Genomic DNA, 19,509 nt, shown 5'->3' with positions numbered 1-19,509 from the left:
TCTCGACTAGAACGAAAAACGACACTGAAACCCGAAAATCTAATCTGACCTCTACCACCGGAAGTAAACAATATCGACATCCAATGAACAAGCAGAATTCGTAGGTCACATGATCATTTCCACACAAGGAGGAAACCGAGTTGGTCGCTTCGCAGTTGGTTGTTGGTGTTTCTCACCTTTGTTTAACATGGTTTGACGAAGAAAAGTTGTTTTCGGAACAAGCTCATATCATGGGGAAGAAAGACAGGGGAGATCGGGGTGAGTATCTAGATTTTTTCCGGAAATTGAATGTTACTCCAACTCATGTTGCTGTTTAGTCGGTGTTGTGATGGCAATAGCATGATGCTGAAGCATGGGAGACAGATAGGCATTCTGTGTAACTGTAACGTTACATTTGACATTTTAGTCATTTAGCAGACGCTCTTATCCAGAGCGACTTACAGTTTGTGCATACATAATTTTTTTATTTTTTCATACTGGCCCCCCCGTGGGAATCGACTCCTCTCTCTCTTCCTCCCTCCTGTCTGTCTCTCTTCCACCCTCCTGTCTGTCTCTCTTCCTCCCTCCTGTCTGTCTGTCTGTCTGTCTGTCTGTCTGTCTCTCTCTTCCTCCCTCCTGTCTGTCTCTGTCTGTCTGTCTCTCTCTCTCTCTTCCTCCCTCCTGTCTCTCTCTTCCTCCCTCCTGTCTGTCTCTCTTCCTCCCTCCTGTCTCTCTCTTTCTCCCTCCTGTCTGTCTCTCTTCCTCCCTCCCTCCTGTCTCTCTCTCTTCCTCCCTCCTGTCTCTCTCTCTTCCTCCCTCCTGTCTCTCTCTTCCTCCCTCCTGTCTGTCTCTCTTCCTCCCTCCTGTCTGTCTCTCTTCCTCCCTCCTGTCTGTCTCTCTTCCTCCCTCCTGTCTGTCTCTCTTCCTCCCTCCTGTCTGTCTCTCTTCCTCCCTCCTGTCTGTCTCTCTTCCTCCCTCCTGTCTCTCTTCCTCCCTCCTGTCTGTCTCTCTTCCTCCCTCCTGTCTGTCTCTCTTCCTCCCTCCTGTCTCTCTCTTCCTCCCTCCTGTCTCTCTCTTCCTCCCTCCTGTCTGTCTCTCTTCCTCCCTCCTGTCTGTCTCTCTTCCCCCCTCCTGTCTGTGTCTCTTCCTCCCTCCTGTCTGTCTCTCTTCCTCCCTCCTGTCTCTCTCTTCCTCCCTCCTGTCTGTCTCTCTTCCTCCCTCCTGTCTGTCTCTCTTCCTCCCTCCTGTCTGTCTCTCTTCCTCCCTCCTGTCTGTCTCTCTTCCTCCCTCCTGTCTGTCTATCTTCCTCCCTCCTGTCTGTCTCTCTTCCTCCCTCCTGTCTCTCTTCCTCCCTCCTGTCTGTCTCTCTTCCTCCCTCCTGTCTGTCTCTCTTCCTACCTCCTGTCTCTCTCTCTTCCTCCCTCCTGTCTCTCTCTCTTCCTCCCTCCTGTCTCTCTCTCTTCCTCCCTCCTGTCTCTCTCTTCCTCCCTCATGTCTCTCTCTTCCTCCCTCCTGTCTGTCTCTCTTCCTCCCTCCTGTCTGTCTCTCTCTTCCTCCCTCCTGTCTGTCTCTCTCTTCCTCCCTCCTGTCTGTCTCTCTTCCTCCCTCCTGTCTGTCTCTCTTCCTCCCTCCTGTCTGTCTCTCTTCCTCCCTCCTGTCTGTCTCTCTCTTCCTCCCTCCTGTCTGTCTCTCTTCCTCCCTCCTGTCTGTCTCTCTTCCTCCCTCCTGTCTCTCTCTTCCTCCCTCCTGTCTGTCTCTCTCTTCCTCCCTCCTGTCTGTCTCTCTCTTCCTCCCTCCTGTCTGTCTCTCTTCCTCCCTCCTGTCTCTCTCTTCCTCCCTCCTGTCTGTCTCTCTTCCTCCCTCCTGTCTGTCTCTCTTCCTCCCTCCTGTCTGTCTCTCTTCCTCCCTCCTGTCTGTCTCTCTTCCTCCCTCCTGTCTGTCTCTCTTCCTCCCTCCTGTCTGTCTCTCTTCCTCCCTCCTGTCTCTCTCTTCCTCCCTCCTGTCTCTCTCTTCCTCCCTCCTGTCTGTCTCTCTCTTCCTCCCTCCTGTCTGTCTCTCTCTTCCTCCCTCCTGTCTGTCTCTCTTCCTCCCTCCTGTCTGTCTCTCTTCCTCCCTCCTGTCTCTCTCTTCCTCCCTCCTGTCTGTCTCTCTTCCTCCCTCCTGTCTGTCTCTCTTCCTCCCTCCTGTCTCTCTTCCTCCCTCCTGTCTCTCTTCCTCCCTCCTGTCTGTCTCTCTTCCTCCCTCCTGTCTGTCTCTCTTCCTCCCTCCTGTCTGTCTCTCTTCCTCCCTCCTGTCTCTCTCTTCCTCCCTCCTGTCTGTCTCTCTTCCTCCCTCCTGTCTGTCTCTTCCTCCCTCCTGTCTCTCTCTTCCTCCCTCCTGTCTGTCTCTCTTCCTCCCTCCTGTCTCTCTCTTCCACCCTCCTGTCTGTCTCTCTCTTCCTCCCTCCTGTCTGTCTCTCTCTTCCTCCCTCCTGTCTCTCTCTTCCTCCCTCCTGTCTCTCTCTTCCTCCCTCCTGTCTGTCTCTCTTCCTCCCTCCTGTCTGTCTCTCTTCCTCCCTCCTGTCTGTCTCTCTTCCTCCCTCCTGTCTGTCTCTCTCTTCCCCCCTCCTGTCTGTCTCTCTTCCCCCCTCCTGTCTGTCTCTCTTTCACCCTCCTGTCTCTCCTCCTCCTCCCTCCTGTCTGTCTCTCTTCCTCCCTCCTGTCTGTCTCTCTCTTCCCCCCTCCTGTCTGTCTCTCTTCCCCCCTCCTGTCTGTCTCTCTTCCCCCCTCCTGTCTGTCTCTCTTCCTCCCTCCTGTCTGTCTCTCTTCCTCCCTCCTGTCTCTCTCTTCCACCCTCCTGTCTGTCTCTCTCTTCCTCCCTCCTGTCTGTCTCTCTCTTCCTCCCTCCTGTCTCTCTCTTCCTCCCTCCTGTCTCTCTCTTCCTCCCTCCTGTCTGTCTCTCTTCCTCCCTCCTGTCTGTCTCTCTTCCTCCCTCCTGTCTGTCTCTCTTCCTCCCTCCTGTCTGTCTCTCTCTTCCCCCCTCCTGTCTGTCTCTCTTCCCCCCTCCTGTCTGTCTCTCTTTCACCCTCCTGTCTCTCCTCCTCCTCCCTCCTGTCTGTCTCTCTTCCTCCCTCCTGTCTGTCTCTCTCTTCCCCCCTCCTGTCTGTCTCTCTTCCCCCCTCCTGTCTGTCTCTCTTTCACCCTCCTGTCTCTCCTCCTCCTCCCTCCTGTCTGTCTCTCTTCCTCCCTCCTGTCTGTCTCTCTCTTCCTCCCTCCTGTCTGTCTCTCTCTTCCTCCCTCCTGTCTCTCTCTCTTCCTCCCTCCTGTCTCTCTCTCTTCCTCCCTCCTGTCTCTCTCTTCCTCCCTCCTGTCTCTCTCTCTTCCTCCCTCCTGTCTCTCTCTCTTTCACCCTCCTGTCTCTCTCTTCCACCCTCCTGTCTGTCTCTCTTCCTCCCTCCTGTCTGTCTCTCTTCCTCCCTCCTGTCTGTCTCTCTTCCTCCCTCCTGTCTGTCTCTCTCTTCCTCCCTCCTGTCTCTCTCTTCCACCCTCCTGTCTGTCTCTCTTCCTCCCTCCTGTCTGTCTCTCTTCCTCCCTCCTGTCTGTCTCTCTTCCTCCCTCCTATCTGTCTCTCTCTTCCTCCCTCCTGTCTGTCTCTCTTCCTCCAGAGAGGAAGTCTTCTAAGAAGCGTGTGTATGATGAAGATGAGGATGAAGAGGAGGCGATGGGCAGTGAGTCCCAGGAGGCCGTCCCTGCTGCGGCTGGTAAAACAGTGGATGAGTCGGCCATCCAGCTGGACGAGTACGGGGCTAAAGACTACCGGCTGCAGATGTTGCTGAAGAACGACCACGGATCACGACCCCTCTGGGTGGTAAGACTGACAGATTACGTTACCAAGTTAACTCGGGAGCTGGTGGTGCTTAAAGATAGAATCCTTAGTTGCTACATCAATTTATGGACGTATAAATTAATGATATAGGCTATCCATTGATTCTTGAAGAATATAACTTATAAATGCCTCATGATCTCAGTTCAACTGTCGTCCCCCGTCAGAACCCAAAGTATCAGCTTGTTTTACGACAGTGTTTGTAAATAATGTAAATTTAAACAAACACTGTATAGCCTCAAAACATGGTTCAACTATAATTATAAACTGGGTGGTTCGAGCCCTGAATGCTGATTGGCTGAAAGCCGTGGTATATCAGACCGTATACCACGGGTATGTCAAAACATTTCTTTCTGTTCTAATAACGTTGGTAACCAGTTTATAATAGCAATAAGGCACCTTGGAGGTTTGTGGTATATGGCCGATATACCACGGCTAAGGGCTGAGTCCAGGCACTCCGCGTTGCGTCGTGGCTAAGAATAGCCCTTAGCCGTGGTATATTGGCCATATACAGTGGGGGAAAAAGTATTTAGTCAGCCACCAATTGTGCAAGTTCTCCCACTTAAAAAGATGAGAGGCCTGTAATTTTCATCATAGGTACACGTCAACTATGACAGACAAAATGAGAAAAAAAAATCCAGAAAATCACATTGTAGGATTTTTAATGAATTTATTTGCAAATTATGGTGGAAAATAAGTATTTGGTCAATAACAAAAGTTTCTCAATACTTTGTTATATACCCTTTGTTGGCAATGACACAGGTCAAACGTTTTCTGTAAGTCTTCACAAGGTTTTCACACACTGTTGCTGGTATTTTGGCCCATTCCTCCATGCAGATCTCCTCTAGAGCAGTGATGTTTTGGGGCTGTCGCTGGGCAACACGGACTTTCAACTCCCTCCAAAGATTTTCTATGGGGTTGTGATCTGGAGACTGGCTAGGCCACTCCAGGACCTTGAAATGCTTCTTACGAAGCCACTCCTTCGTTGCCTGGGCGGTGTGTTTGGGATCATTGTCATGCTGAAAGACCCAGCCACGTTTCATCTTCAATGCCCTTGCTGATGGAAGGAGGTTTTCACTCAAAATCTCACGATACATGGCCCCGTTCATTCTTTCCTTTACACGGATCAGTCGTCCTGGTCCCTTTGCAGAAAAACAGCCCCAAAGCATGATGTTTCCACCCCCATGCTTCACAGTAGGTATGGTGTTCTTTGGATGCAACTCAGCATTCTTTGTCCTCCAAACACGACAAGTTGAGTTTTTACCAAAAAGTTATATTTTGGTTTCATCTGACCATATGACATTCTCCCAATCCTCTTCTGGATCATCCAAATGCACTCTAGCAAACTTCAGACGGGCCTGGACATGTACTGGCTTAAGCAGGGGGACACGTCTGGCACTGCAGGATTTGAGTCCCTGGCGGCGTAGTGTGTTACTGATGGTAGGCTTTGTTACTTTGGTCCCAGCTCTCTGCAGGTCATTCACTAGGTCCCCCCGTGTGGTTCTGTGATTTTTGCTCACCGTTCTTGTGATCATTTTGACCCCACGGGGTGAGATCTTGCGTGGAGCCCCAGATCGAGGGAGATTATCAGTGGTCTTGTATGTCTTCCATTTCCTAATAATTGCTCCCACAGTTGATTTCTTCAAACCAAGCTGCTTACCTATTGCAGATTCAGTCTTCCCAGCCTGGTGCAGGTCTACAATTTTGTTTCTGGTGTCCTTTGACAGCTCTTTGGTCTTGGCCATAGTGGAGTTTGGAGTGTGACTGTTTGAGGTTGTGGACAGGTGTCTTTTTATACTGATAACAAGTTCAAACAGGTGCCATTAATACAGGTAACGAGTGGAGGACAGAGGAGCCTCTTAAAGAAGAAGTTACAGGTCTGTGAAAGCCAGAAATCTTGCTTGTTTGTAGGTGACTAAATCCTTTTTTCCCCCCTCTGTACCACACCCCCTCGGGCCTTATTGCTTAATTATGATATTATGGATGGTCAGTCCTCTGTCTGAATTTGAGCGTGGTTACATTATTCAGGCTCATCCCTTCTTACAGAAACGGGCGGGTGACCACTTTATTATTGTTTCAATGAAAGATTGTAGCTTTAAATCCCAGATCTGGAGCCAGGATGAGGATAGATAGTAGGAAGAGAACCTCTAGGCTCAGATACTGACTGGGATGTACCTGACTGGGATCCCCTTTAACAGATACTGACTGGGATGGACCTGACTGGGATCCCCTTTAACAGATACTGACTGGGATGTACCTGACTGGGATCCCCTTTAACAGATACTGACTGGGATGTACCTGACTGGGATCCCCTTTAACAGATACTGACTGGGATGGACCTGACTGTTCCCCTTTAACAGATACTGACTGGGATGTACCTGACTGGGATCCCCTTTAACAGATACTGACTGGGATGTACCTGACTGTTCCCCTTTAACAGATACTGACTGGGATGTACCTGACTGTTCCCCTTTAACAGATACTGACTGGGATGGACCTGACTGGGATCCCCTTTAACAGATACTGACTGGGATGTACCTGACTGTTCCCCTTTAACAGATACTGACTGGGATGTCCCTGACTGTTCCCCTTTAACAGATACTGACTGGGATGTACCTGACTGTTCCCCTTTAACAGATACTAACTGGGATGTACGTGACTGTTCCCCTTTAACAGATACTGACTGGGATGGACCTGACTGTTCCCCTTTAACAGATACTGACTGGGATGTTCCTGACTGTTCCCCTTTAACAGATACTGACTGGGATGTACCTGACTGTTCCCCTTTAACAGATACTGACTGGGATGGACCTGACTGGGATCCCCTTTAACAGATACTGACTGGGATGTACCTGACTGTTCCCCTTTAACAGATACTGACTGGGATGGACCTGACTGGGATCCCCTTTAACAGATACTGACTGGGATGTACCTGACTGGGATCCCCTTTAACAGATACTGACTGGGATGTACCTGACTGGGATCCCCTTTAACAGATACTGACTGGGATGGACCTGACTGTTCCCCTTTAACAGATACTGACTGGGATGTACCTGACTGTTCCCCTTTAACAGATACTGACTGGGATGTACCTGACTGTTCCCCTTTAACAGATACTGACTGGGATGTACCTGACCGTTCCCCTTTAACAGATACTGACTGGGATGTACCTGACCGTTCCCCTTTAACAGATACTGACTGGGATGGACCTGACTGGGATCCCCTTTAACAGATACTGACTGGGATGTACCTGACTGTTCCCCTTTAACAGATACTGACTGGGATGTTCCTGACTGGGATCCCCTTTAACAGATACTGACTGGGATGGACCTGACTGGGATCCCCTTTAACAGATACTGACTGGGATGGACCTGACTGGGATCCCCTTTAACAGATACTGACTGGGATGTTCCTGACTGGGATCCCCTTTAACAGATACTGACTGGGATGTTCCTGACTGGGATCCCCTTTAACAGATACTGACTGGGATGGACCTGACTGTTCCCCTTTAACAGATACTGACTGGGATGGACCTGACTGGGATCCCCTTTAACAGATACTGACTGGGATGGACCTGACTGTTCCCCTTTAACAGATACTGACTGGGATGGACCTGACTGTTCCCCTTTAACAGATACTGACTGGGATGGACCTGACTGGGATCCCCTTTAACAGATACTGACTGGGATGGACCTGACTGTTCCCCTTTAACAGATACTGACTGGGATGGACCTGACTGGGATCCCCTTTAACAGATACTGACTGGGATGTACCTGACTGGGATCCCCTTTAACAGATACTGACTGGGATGTACCTGACTGGGATCCCCTTTAACAGATACTGACTGGGATGTACCTGACTGGGATCCCCTTTAACAGATACTGACTGGGATGGACCTGACTGGGATCCCCTTTAACAGATACTGACTGGGATGTTCCTGACTGTTCCCCTTTAACAGATACTGACTGGGATGTACCTGACTGGGATCCCCTTTAACAGATACTGACTGGGATGTACCTGACTGTTCCCCTTTAACAGATACTGACTGGGATGTACCTGACTGGGATCCCCTTTAACAGATACTGACTGGGATGTACCTGACTGTTCCCCTTTAACAGATACTGACTGGGATGTTCCTGACTGTTCCCCTTTAACAGATACTGACTGGGATGTTCCTGACTGTTCCCCTTTAACAGATACTGACTGGGATGTACCTGACTGGGATCCCCTTTAACAGATACTGACTGGGATGTTCCTGACTGTTCCCCTTTAACAGATACTGACTGGGATGTACCTGACTGGGATCCCCTTTAACAGATACTGACTGGGATGGACCTGACTGGGATCCCCTTTAACAGATACTGTCTGGGATGTTCCTGACTGTTCCCCTTTAACAGATACTGACTGGGATGTACCTGACTGGGATCCCCTTTAACAGATACTGACTGGGATGTACCTGACTGGGATCCCCTTTAACAGATACTGACTGGGATGGACCTGACTGTTCCCCTTTAACATATACTGACTGGGATCCCCTTTAACAGATACTGACTGGGATGTACCTGACTGATCCCCTTTAACAGATACTGACTGGGATGTACCTGACTGGGATCCCCTTTAACAGATACTGACTGGGGTGTACCTGACTGTTCCCCTTTAACAGATACTGACTGGGATGTACCTGACTGTTCCCCTTTAACAGATACTGACTGGGATGTACCTGACTGGGATCCCCTTTAACAGATACTGACTGGGATGTACCTGACTGTTCCCCTTTAACAGATACTGACTGGGATGTTCCTGACTGGGATCCCCTTTAACAGATACTGACTGGGATGTACCTGACTGGGATCCCCTTTAACAGATACTGACTGGGATGTACCTGACTGTTCCCCTTTAACAGATACTGACTGGGATGTACCTGACTGTTCCCCTTTAACAGATACTGACTGGGATGGACCTGACTGTTCCCCTTTAACAGATACTGACTGGGATGGACCTGACTGTTCCCCTTTAACAGATACTGACTGGGATGGACCTGACTGGGATCCCCTTTAACAGATACTGACTGGGATGGACCTGACTGTTCCCCTTTAACAGATACTGACTGGGATGGACCTGACTGGGATCCCCTTTAACAGATACTGACTGGGATGTACCTGACTGGGATCCCCTTTAACAGATACTGACTGGGATGTACCTGACTGGGATCCCCTTTAACAGATACTGACTGGGATGTACCTGACTGGGATCCCCTTTAACAGATACTGACTGGGATGGACCTGACTGGGATCCCCTTTAACAGATACTGACTGGGATGTTCCTGACTGTTCCCCTTTAACAGATACTGACTGGGATGTACCTGACTGGGATCCCCTTTAACAGATACTGACTGGGATGTACCTGACTGTTCCCCTTTAACAGATACTGACTGGGATGTACCTGACTGTTCCCCTTTAACAGATACTGACTGGGATGTCCCTGACTGTTCCCCTTTAACAGATACTGACTGGGATGTACCTGACTGGGATCCCCTTTAACAGATACTGACTGGGATGTCCCTGACTGTTCCCCTTTAACAGATACTGACTGGGATGTTCCTGACTGGGATCCCCTTTAACAGATACTGACTGGGATGTACCTGACTGTTCCCCTTTAACAGATACTGACTGGGATGTCCCTGACTGTTCCCCTTTAACAGATACTGACTGGGATGTTCCTGACTGTTCCCCTTTAACAGATACTGACTGGGATGTACCTGACTGTTCCCCTTTAACAGATACTGACTGGGATGTTCCTGACTGGGATCCCCTTTAACAGATACTGACTGGGATGTACCTGACTGTTCCCCTTTAACAGATACTGACTGGGATGTACCTGACTGATCCCCTTTAACAGATACTGACTGGGATGGACCTGACTGTTCCCCTTTAACAGATACTGACTGGGATGTCCCTGACTGTTCCCCTTTAACAGATACTGACTGGGATGTACCTGACTGGGATCCCCTTTAACAGATACTGACTGGGATGGACCTGACTGGGATCCCCTTTAACAGATACTGACTGGGATGTACCTGACTGGGATCCCCTTTAACAGATACTGACTGGGATGTACCTGACTGGGATCCCCTTTAACAGATACTGACTGGGATGTACCTGACTGGGATCCCCTTTAACAGATACTGACTGCGATGTACCTGACTGGGATCCCCTTTAACAGATACTGACTGGGATGTACCTGACTGGGATCCCCTTTAACAGATACTGACTGGGATGTACCTGACTGGGATCCCCTTTAACAGATACTGACTGGGATGTACCTGACTGTTCCCCTTTAACAGATACTGACTGGGATGTACCTGACTGGGATCCCCTTTAACAGATACTGACTGGGATGTACCTGACTGTTCCCCTTTAACAGATACTGACTGGGATGTTCCTGACTGTTCCCCTTTAACAGATACTGACTGGGATGTACCTGACTGGGATCCCCTTTAACAGATACTGACTGGGATGTTCCTGACTGGGATCCCCTTTAACAGATACTGACTGGGATGTACCTGACTGTTCCCCTTTAACAGATACTGACTGGGATGTACCTGACTGGGATCCCCTTTAACAGATACTGACTGGGATGTACCTGACTGTTCCCCTTTAACAGATACTGACTGGGATGTTCCTGACTGGGATCCCCTTTAACAGATACTGACTGGGATGTTCCTGACTGGGATCCCCTTTAACAGATACTGACTGGGATGTACCTGACTGGGATCCCCTTTAACAGATACTGACTGGGATGTACCTGACTGGGATCCCCTTTAACAGATACTGACTGGGATGTACCTGACTGTTCCCCTTTAACAGATACTGACTGGGATGTACCTGACTGGGATCCCCTTTAACAGATACTGACTGGGATGTACCTGACTGTTCCCCTTTAACAGATACTGACTGGGGTGTACCTGACTGTTCCCCTTTAACAGATACTGACTGGGATGTACCTGACTGTTCCCCTTTAACAGATACTGACTGGGATGTACCTGACTGTTCCCCTTTAACAGATACTGACTGGGATGTACCTGACTGGGATCCCCTTTAACAGATACTGACTGGGATGTCCCTGACTGGGATCCCCTTTAACAGATACTGACTGGGATGTACCTGACTGTTCCCCTTTAACAGATACTGACTGGGATGTACCTGACTGTTCCCCTTTAACAGATACTGACTGGGATGTACCTGACTGTTCCCCTTTAACAGATACTGACTGGGATGGACCTGACTGTTCCCCTTTAACAGATACTGACTGGGATGTACCTGACTGTTCCCCTTTAACAGATACTGACTGGGATGTTCCTGACTGTTCCCCTTTAACAGATACTGACTGGGATGGACCTGACTGTTCCCCTTTAACAGATACTGACTGGGATGGACCTGACTGTTCCCCTTTAACAGATACTGACTGGGATGTACCTGACTGGGATCCCCTTTAACAGATACTGACTGGGATGTACCTGACTGTTCCCCTTTAACAGATACTGACTGGGATGTACCTGACTGTTCCCCTTTAACAGATACTGACTGGGATGTACCTGACTGTTCCCCTTTAACAGATACTGACTGGGATGGACCTGACTGTTCCCCTTTAACAGATACTGACTGGGATGTTCCTGACTGTTCCCCTTTAACAGATACTGACTGGGATGTACCTGACTGGGATCCCCTTTAACAGATACTGACTGGGATGTCCCTGACTGGGATCCCCTTTAACAGATACTGACTGGGATGTACCTGCCTGTTCCCCTTTAACAGATACTGACTGGGATGTACCTGACTGTTCCCCTTTAACAGATACTGACTGGGATGTACCTGACTGTTCCCCTTTAACAGATACTGACTGGGATGTACCTGCCTGTTCCCCTTTAACAGATACTGACTGGGATGGACCTGACTGTTCCCCTTTAACAGATACTGACTGGGATGTCCCTGACTGGGATCCCCTTTAACAGATACTGACTGGGATGTTCCTGACTGTTCCCCTTTAACAGATACTGACTGGGATGTTCCTGACTGTTCCCCTTTAACAGATACTGACTGGGATGTTCCTGACTGGGATCCCCTTTAACAGATACTGACTGGGATGTCCCTGACTGGGATCCCCTTTAACAGATACTGACTGGGATGGACCTGACTGTTCCCCTTTAACAGATACTGACTGGGATGTACCAGCGTGGTACCTGACTGTTCCCCTTTAACAACTCCATTGAGACCCCCGTGCTTTCATGCAGGGGTGCAACTTTGGTTTTAGAAGTGGGGGGGGGGGGGCATAATAATTATTTTATCCAGTTGGATAAACAGTCTACCCGACCGCTCGGAGGTGTCCACATGTTCCTAAAGCACACCGTTGCCTCGTTTTGTATCACGTTCCAATGATAAAACTAGGGGGGGGGGGACAAAAATGCAATTTCAGAATGTGGGGGGGTTGCTCCCCTGCTTTCATGACACTTAAAGTCATGCAACAGTAACCACAGTAACCAATATTTTTTTAAATATTCTGCATATTTCTATTCTCTCTCTCTCCCCCTATCCCCCCCCCCCCCCCCCCCCCCACCACCCCCCCTCTCTCCGTCAGGCCCCAGATGGACACATCTTCCTGGAAGCCTTCTCACCGGTGTATAAGTATGCCCAGGACTTCCTGGTAGCCATAGCAGAGCCGGTGTGTCGTCCGGTTCACGTTCACGAGTACAAGCTGACAGCCTACTCCCTGTATGCTGCCGTGAGCGTGGGTCTGCAGACCTCAGACATAGTGGAGTATCTCCAGAAACTCAGCAAGACATCTGTACCGGACGGCATCGTGCAGTTCATCAAGGTCAGTTAGGAGAGGAGATGATACAGGGGTCTGGGGAGGAGGAGGTACAGGGAGGAGGTGGTGGTGGTACAGGGAGGAGGAGGAGGAGGAGGAGGTACAGGGAGGAGGAGGAGGAGGAGGAGGAGGTACAGGGAGGAGGAGGTGGTGGTACAGGGAGGAGGAGGAGGTACAGGGAGGAGGAGGAGGTACAGGGAGGAGGAGGTGGAGGTGGTACAGGGAGGAGGAGGATGTGGTACAGGGAGGAGGAGGAGGTGGTGGTACGAGGAGGAGGAGGAGGTGGTGGTACAGGGAGGAGGAGGAGGTGGTACAGGGAGGAGGAGGAGGTGGTACAGGGAGGAGGAGGTGGTACGAGGAGGAGGAGGAGGTGGTGGTACAGGGAGGAGGAGGAGGAGGAGGAGGTACAGGGAGGAGGAGGAGGAGGAGGAGGTACAGGGAGGAGGAGGTGGTGGTACAGGGAGGAGGAGGAGGTACAGGGAGGAGGAGGAGGTACAGGGAGGAGGAGGTGGAGGTGGTACAGGGAGGAGGAGGATGTGGTACAGGGAGGAGGAGGAGGTGGTGGTACGAGGAGGAGGAGGAGGTGGTGGTACAGGGAGGAGGAGGAGGTGGTACAGGGAGGAGGAGGAGGTGGTACAGGGAGGAGGAGGTGGTACGAGGAGGAGGAGGAGGTGGTGGTACAGGGAGGAGGAGGAGGTGGTACGAGGAGGTGGTGGTGGTACGAGGAGGAGGTGGTGGTACAGGGAGGAGGAGGAGGTGGTACAGGGAGGAGGAGGAGGTGGTACAGGGAGGAGGAGGAGGTGGTACAGGGAGGAGGAGGTGGTGGTACAGGGAGGAGGAGGAGGAGGAGGAGGAGGTGGTGGTACAGGGAGGAGGAGGAGGTGGTACAGGGAGGAGGAGGAGGTGGTACAGGGAGGAGGAGGAGGTGGTGGTACAGGGAGGAGGAGGAGGAGGAGGCGGTGGTACAGGGAGGAGGAGGAGGTGGTACAGGGAGGAGGAGGAGGAGGTGGTACAGGGAGGAGGAGGAGGAGGTGGTACAGGGTACCTGGTAGGGGCTGGTTTGTAGTGTGTGAGATGTGGGGTCATGCAGTCTGATGAATCTCTCCTCTTTCAGCTCTGCACTGTGAGCTATGGCAAGGTCAAGTTGGTTCTGAAACACAACAGGTATGTTCACCGCCACATTGGGCTTGACATGTTCTTCTGAGCCAAGAAAACAAGTCCTATTTCCATTCACTGCTTTGCAGTAATGTTTTCTGGATCTGTGTGTGTCAGGTACTTTGTGGAGAGTGCCTTCCCCGAGGTGATCCAGCGTCTGCTTCAGGACAGTGTGATCAGAGACTGTCGTCTCCGCACCGCAGAGGGAACTGATACTGAGCTCATCACGGAGGTCATACACAGCAAGTCAGCGGTATGACCATCTAACACACACACACACACACACACACACACACAGATACACACACACACACACACACTCAGGGACACAGACACACACACACAGACACACACACACACACACACACACAACGGCATGTATGTTAAAGCCTGTACTGATGTAACATCCATCCCTGCCAGATCTCTAAGTCCCTCCAGGACAACGGAGCAGCGGCCTCCACCTCAGCGGCCCCTGAGGGCCAGACTCCAGGAGCCGCCCAGGTACCAGAGGACATATTCAGCTACTACGAACAGATGGACAAGGAGGAAGAGGAGGAGGAGGAGACGCAGACCGTGTCCTTTGAGATCCGACAGGTTTGGTTGTGTGTTTTGGATGCCCTGTGGCCCTTTTTTTTTTTATGAATCGTGGTCTACCGTTTAAAATGCAAACTTGACACCATAACGTGTCGATGTGCGGGCATCTCTGAAGTCTTAACAGTACCTATCTGTCCTATTCAATGTTGTTAGCACACACTCACATCTCCTTGAATCCTCCCTCCCTCCCTCCCTCCCTCCCTCCCTCCCTCCAGGAGATGATTGAAGAGCTGCAGAAGAGGTGTATCAACATGGAGTATCCTCTCCTGGCTGAGTATGACTTCCGGAACGACACGGTGAACCCTGACATCAATATGGACCTGAAGGCCACAGCTGTGCTCAGGCCTTACCAGGAGAAGAGCCTCCGCAAGATGTTTGGGAACGGCCGAGCCCGCTCAGGAGTCATCGTACTACCCTGTGGTAAGAGAGAGAGAGAGAGAGAGAGGGGGGGGGGGGGGGAGGGAGAGAGAGGGGGAGGGGGGGAAGAGGTGGTAGGAAGGTGAGATGTTTGGCAACGGAAGAGCTCGTTCCGGAGTCATAGTGATTTGCTTGATTCCTCCTCTCCTCCTTTTGAAAAAGGTCAAAGGTAATCGAGGAGAGGAGGCAAGGAGAGGAAACATGGGAATAAATGTGCTTGTATGAAATGACTCTCCTTGTCCACTAGGGGTCATCAGGCAAATGACCTTTACAGAGGAGGAATCCCCAAATATATGTGAAAAGTGGTAAAATGACATTTAGCTAGTTGTCAGACATTTTATAGATAAAAAGGTTAGTCCGACCAGGAGGTGCTAGTCTGACCAGGAGGCGCTAGTCCGACCAGGTGGACCAGGAGGCGTTAGTCCGACCAGGAGGACCAGGAGGCGTTAGTCCGACCAGGAGGTGTTAGTCTGACCAGGAGGCGTTAGTCCGACCAGGAGGACCAGGAGGCGTTAGTCCGACCAGGAGGTGTTAGTCCGACCAGGAGGCGTTAGTCTGACCAGGAGGTGTTAGTCTGACCAGGAGGCGTTAGTCCGACCAGGAGGTGTTAGTCTGACCAGGAGGTGTTAGTCCGACCAGGAGGCGTTAGTCCGACCAGGAGGTGTTAGTCCGACCAGGAGGTGTTAGTCTGACCAGGAGGTGTTAGTCTGACCAGGAGGCGTTAGTCCGACCAGGAGGTGTTAGTCTGACCAGGAGGTGTTAGTCCAACCAGGAGGCGTTAGTCCGACCAGGAGGTGTTAGTCTGACCAGGAGGTGTTAGTCCGACCAGGAGGCGTTAGTCTGACCAGGAGGTGTTAGTCTGACCAGGAGGCGTTAGTCTGACCAGGAGGTGTTAGTCTGACCAGGAGGCGCTAGTCTGACCAGGAGGCGTTAGTCTGACCAGGAGGTGTTAGTCTGACCAGGAGGCGTTAGTCTGACCAGGAGGACCAGGAGGTGTTAGTCCGACCAGGAGGCGTTAGTCCGACCAGGAGGACCAGGAGGTGTTAGTCCGACCAGGAGGTGTTAGTCTGACCAGGAGGCGTTAGTCCGACCAGGAGGACCAGGAGGTGTTAGTCCGACCAGGAGGTGTTAGTCTGACCAGGAGGTGTTAGTCTGACCAGGAGGCGTTAGTCTGACCAGGAGGCGTTAGTCTGACCAGGAGGACCAGGAGGTGTTAGTCTGACCAGGAGGTGTTAGTCTGACCAGGAGGTGTTAGTCTGACCAGGAGGCGTTAGTCCGACCAGGAGGCGTTAGTCTGACCAGGAGGACCAGGAGGCGTTAGTCCGACCAGGAGGACCAGGAGGCGCTAGTCTGACCAGGAGGCGCTAGTCTGACCAGGAGGTGTTAGTCTGACCAGGAGGCGTTAGTCCGACCAGGAGGCGTTAGTCCGACCAGGAGGCGTTAGTCCGACCAGGAGGCGTTAGTCTGACCAGGAGGTGTTAGTCTGACCAGGAGGTGTTAGTCTGACCAGGAGGCGTTAGTCCGACCAGGAGGCGTTAGTCTGACCAGGAGGACCAGGAGGCGTTAGTCCGACCAGGAGGACCAGGAGGCGTTAGTCCGACCAGGAGGCGCTAGTCTGACCAGGAGGTGTTAGTCTGACCAGGAGGCGTTAGTCTGACCAGGAGGCGTTAGTCCGACCAGGAGGCGTTAGTCCGACCAGGAGGACCAGGAGGCGTTAGTCCGACCAGGAGGACCAGGAGGCGTTAGTCCGACCAGGAGGCGCTAGTCTGACCAGGAGGCGTTAGTCCGACCAGGAGGACCAGGAGGTGCTAGTCCGACCAGGAGGTGCTAGTCCGACCAGGAGGTGTTAGTCCGACCAGGAGGCGCTAGTCTGACCAGGAGGTGCTAGTCCGACCAGGAGGTGCTAGTCCGACCAGGAGGTGCTAGTCCGACCAGGAGGTGTTAGTCTGACCAGGAGGTGTTAGTCCGACCAGGAGGACCAGGAGGTGTTAGTCCGACCAGGAGGTGCTAGTCCGACCAGGAGGTGTTAGTCTGACCAGGAGGTGTTAGTCCGACCAGGAGGCGCTAGTCTGACCAGGAGGTGTTAGTCCAACCAGGAGGCGTTAGTCAGACCAGGAGGTGTTAGTCTGACCAGGAGGTGTTAGTCCGACCAGGAGGCGCTAGTCTGACCAGGAGGCGTTAGTCCAACCAGGAGGTGCTAGTCCGACCAGGAGGCGCTAGTCTGACCAGGAGGCGTTAGTCCAACCAGGAGGTGCTAGTCCGACCAGGAGGTGCTAGTCCGACCAGGAGGCGTTAGTCTGACCAGGATGGCTAATGACTCCTGGAGAAGGACCAATGAGTCGTGGAGCTTTGCACAAGGATTAACATGTCTTCTGTGGTTATTCCGGACAGCCTTACAGATTTCTAGAAAGGCTAAATGGCCATCCGTATCAAGTGGCTTTCTCTAAAGCGCTTAGTCACAGAACATGCCTCTCCGAATTCTCAGAAACCCAAAGAGCCTTGGAAAGGTTTTTAATGAGATGTTAAGTACCCTATTTGGGGATTCTGGACCGGTTCCGACTGACGTTTTGGTGTACAAAGCGCTCTGATCGTTGCAGGGTCCTGTGTCTTATAGTGCAAGAGAGCCCCATCTCTCTGCTTTCTGCTCCAACTCTCCCAGCAGAGCTGACTTGGAAGTGTCTGGTTTCAGACCCCACGTTTACATGGGGAGTGACGGACAAAGGAACCATTTCCTGTGTCTGATTTCCTGTGTCCCGGAGAATCTAGCGGGAGCAACAATACATGTTTCATCTCACTGTGATATTCTCAGCCTGATTTTAGAGCTCTCAACATGCAAAAAATACTAAATCATTTCATAGAAAGTGGTCTTATTTCAATTCTATTGGTCACAGATGGACGAAATCACTTGGTGCTTACAGCTGAAGTTGAAACGAGTCTGCACACGTTTTTAATGGTGTCTCTGCGCTGCTCAGCAGACTTTTAGGAGAAAATTGTCTGTCGGCAGTTTATATGAAATAGTGTCAAAAGCATTGTTACTGTATTTAAAGCATTTGTCATTTCAAGCCATATTGCCCCACTTTTTGTTGAATAGAAAAAAGTAATTCTTTTTTTAAATAATATTTGTACTATGTGCTTGAGCTTGTGTCCTCTAAAGGGACACACCTCAGCAATTTATAACTATTTCTACCAGAAAGGTGAGATTTGAACCTTTCTTGGAGTATTGCAACATGCAACATTACTAGTTATTGTGTCTGGTCCTCTCATGATAAATAACTCTTGGGTTTTTACATTGAAGTCATTTAGCAGACGCTCTTATCCAGAGCCACTTACAGATTGGGTCTATTTAGGCGGAAGTCTACATTTTGCCGTAACGTTGAAGGTTTTTAATCTAGCTACGCTCCTATACTCTGATGAGCAGGTATTGTCAGTTAACACCAGATATGTTCTTTAAAAAAAAAAAGTATTGTTGAAGGAAGAGAAATTTCAGATGGGGATATGTTGTTACCTCAAGGTGTCGTCTGAACATCGTGTGGTGGCTTTTTTTGATCAAGAGATACGTCAAGACAGAGATATGAAAGATGGGTTTTAATATTGCTGTGTAGCGTTATACACTGAGTGGACAAAACGTGCTCTTTCCATGACTGACCAGGTGAAAGATATGATCCCTTATTGATGCCACTTGTTAAATCCACTTCAATCAGTGTAGATGAAGGGGAGGAGACGGGGTTAAAGGCTGTTCTGAGGGCAAATGGGGGGGTGCAACTCAATATAGGAAGGTGTTCCTGATGTTTGGTATCTCCTCTCCTCCCCTACCCCACATCTCTCCTCCTCTCCTCTCCCCCTACCCCACATCTCTCCTCCTCTCCTCCGCCCCCACCCCACATCTCTCCTCCTCTCCTCTCCCCCCACCTCACATCTCTCCTCCTCTCCTCTCCCCCCACCCCACTCTCTCCTCCTCTCCTCTCTCCCCACCCCCATCTCTCCTCCTCCCTCTCCCCCCACCCCACATCTCTCCTCCTCTCCTCTCCCCCCACCCACATCTCTCCTCCTCCCCCCACCCCACATCTCTCCTCCTCTCCGCTCCCCCCCACCCCACCACTCTCCTCCTCCTCTCCCTCCACCCCACATCTCTCCTCCTCTCCTCTCCCCCCACCCCACATCCTCTCCTCCTCTCCCCCACCTCACATCTCTCCTCCTCTCCTCTCCCCCCACCCCACATCTCTCCTCCTCTCCTCTCCCCCCACCCCACATCTCTCCTCCTCTCCTCTCCCTCCACCTCACATCTCTCCTCCTCTCCTCTCCCCCACCCCACATCTCTCCTCCTCTCCTCCTCTCCCCCACCCCACATCTCTCCTCCTCTCCTCTCCCCCCACCCCACATCTCTCCTCCTCTCCTCTTCCCCCACCCCACATCTCTCCTCTCTCCTCTCCCTCCACCCCACATCTCTCCTCCTCTCCTCTCCCCCACCCCACATCTCTCCTCCTCTCCCCCACCCCACATATCCCCTCCTCTCCCCCTACCTCACATCTCTCCTCCTCTCCTCTCCCGCCACCCCACATCTCTCCTCCTCTCCCCCCCACTCACATCTCCCCTCCTCTCCTCTCCCCCACCTCACATCTCTCCTCTCCCCCACCCCAC

The 19,509-nt window shown here is 51.4% G+C and overlaps 1 protein-coding gene across 1 annotated transcript in view; it reads left to right on the top strand.

Moving 5' to 3' along the window:
* Positions 1–52: 52 nt before the first annotated feature.
* The window catches only part of LOC311118101 (general transcription and DNA repair factor IIH helicase/translocase subunit XPB-like), a gene marked incomplete at its 3' end in the record, with an annotated part of 21,522 nt that continues 2,065 nt past the window's right edge, over positions 53–19,509 (top strand). The window contains exons 1-7 of the mRNA XM_084192976.1: positions 53–258; positions 3,623–3,825; positions 12,475–12,711; positions 13,820–13,869; positions 13,978–14,113; positions 14,281–14,454; positions 14,670–14,874. Coding sequence (XP_084049102.1) covers positions 231–258; positions 3,623–3,825; positions 12,475–12,711; positions 13,820–13,869; positions 13,978–14,113; positions 14,281–14,454; positions 14,670–14,874 — 1,033 coding nt within the window. The 5' untranslated portion in view covers positions 53–230. The remainder of the gene's footprint in view (positions 259–3,622; positions 3,826–12,474; positions 12,712–13,819; positions 13,870–13,977; positions 14,114–14,280; positions 14,455–14,669; positions 14,875–19,509) is intronic.

This window comes from Coregonus lavaretus (genome assembly GCF_964263955.1).
Source record: "Coregonus lavaretus genome assembly, contig: HAP1_SCAFFOLD_702, whole genome shotgun sequence".
Lineage (NCBI taxonomy): Eukaryota > Metazoa > Chordata > Actinopteri > Salmoniformes > Salmonidae > Coregonus > Coregonus lavaretus.
Note: the sequence above shows the minus strand (reverse complement) of the source record. Positions and strands in the feature narration are given on the sequence as shown.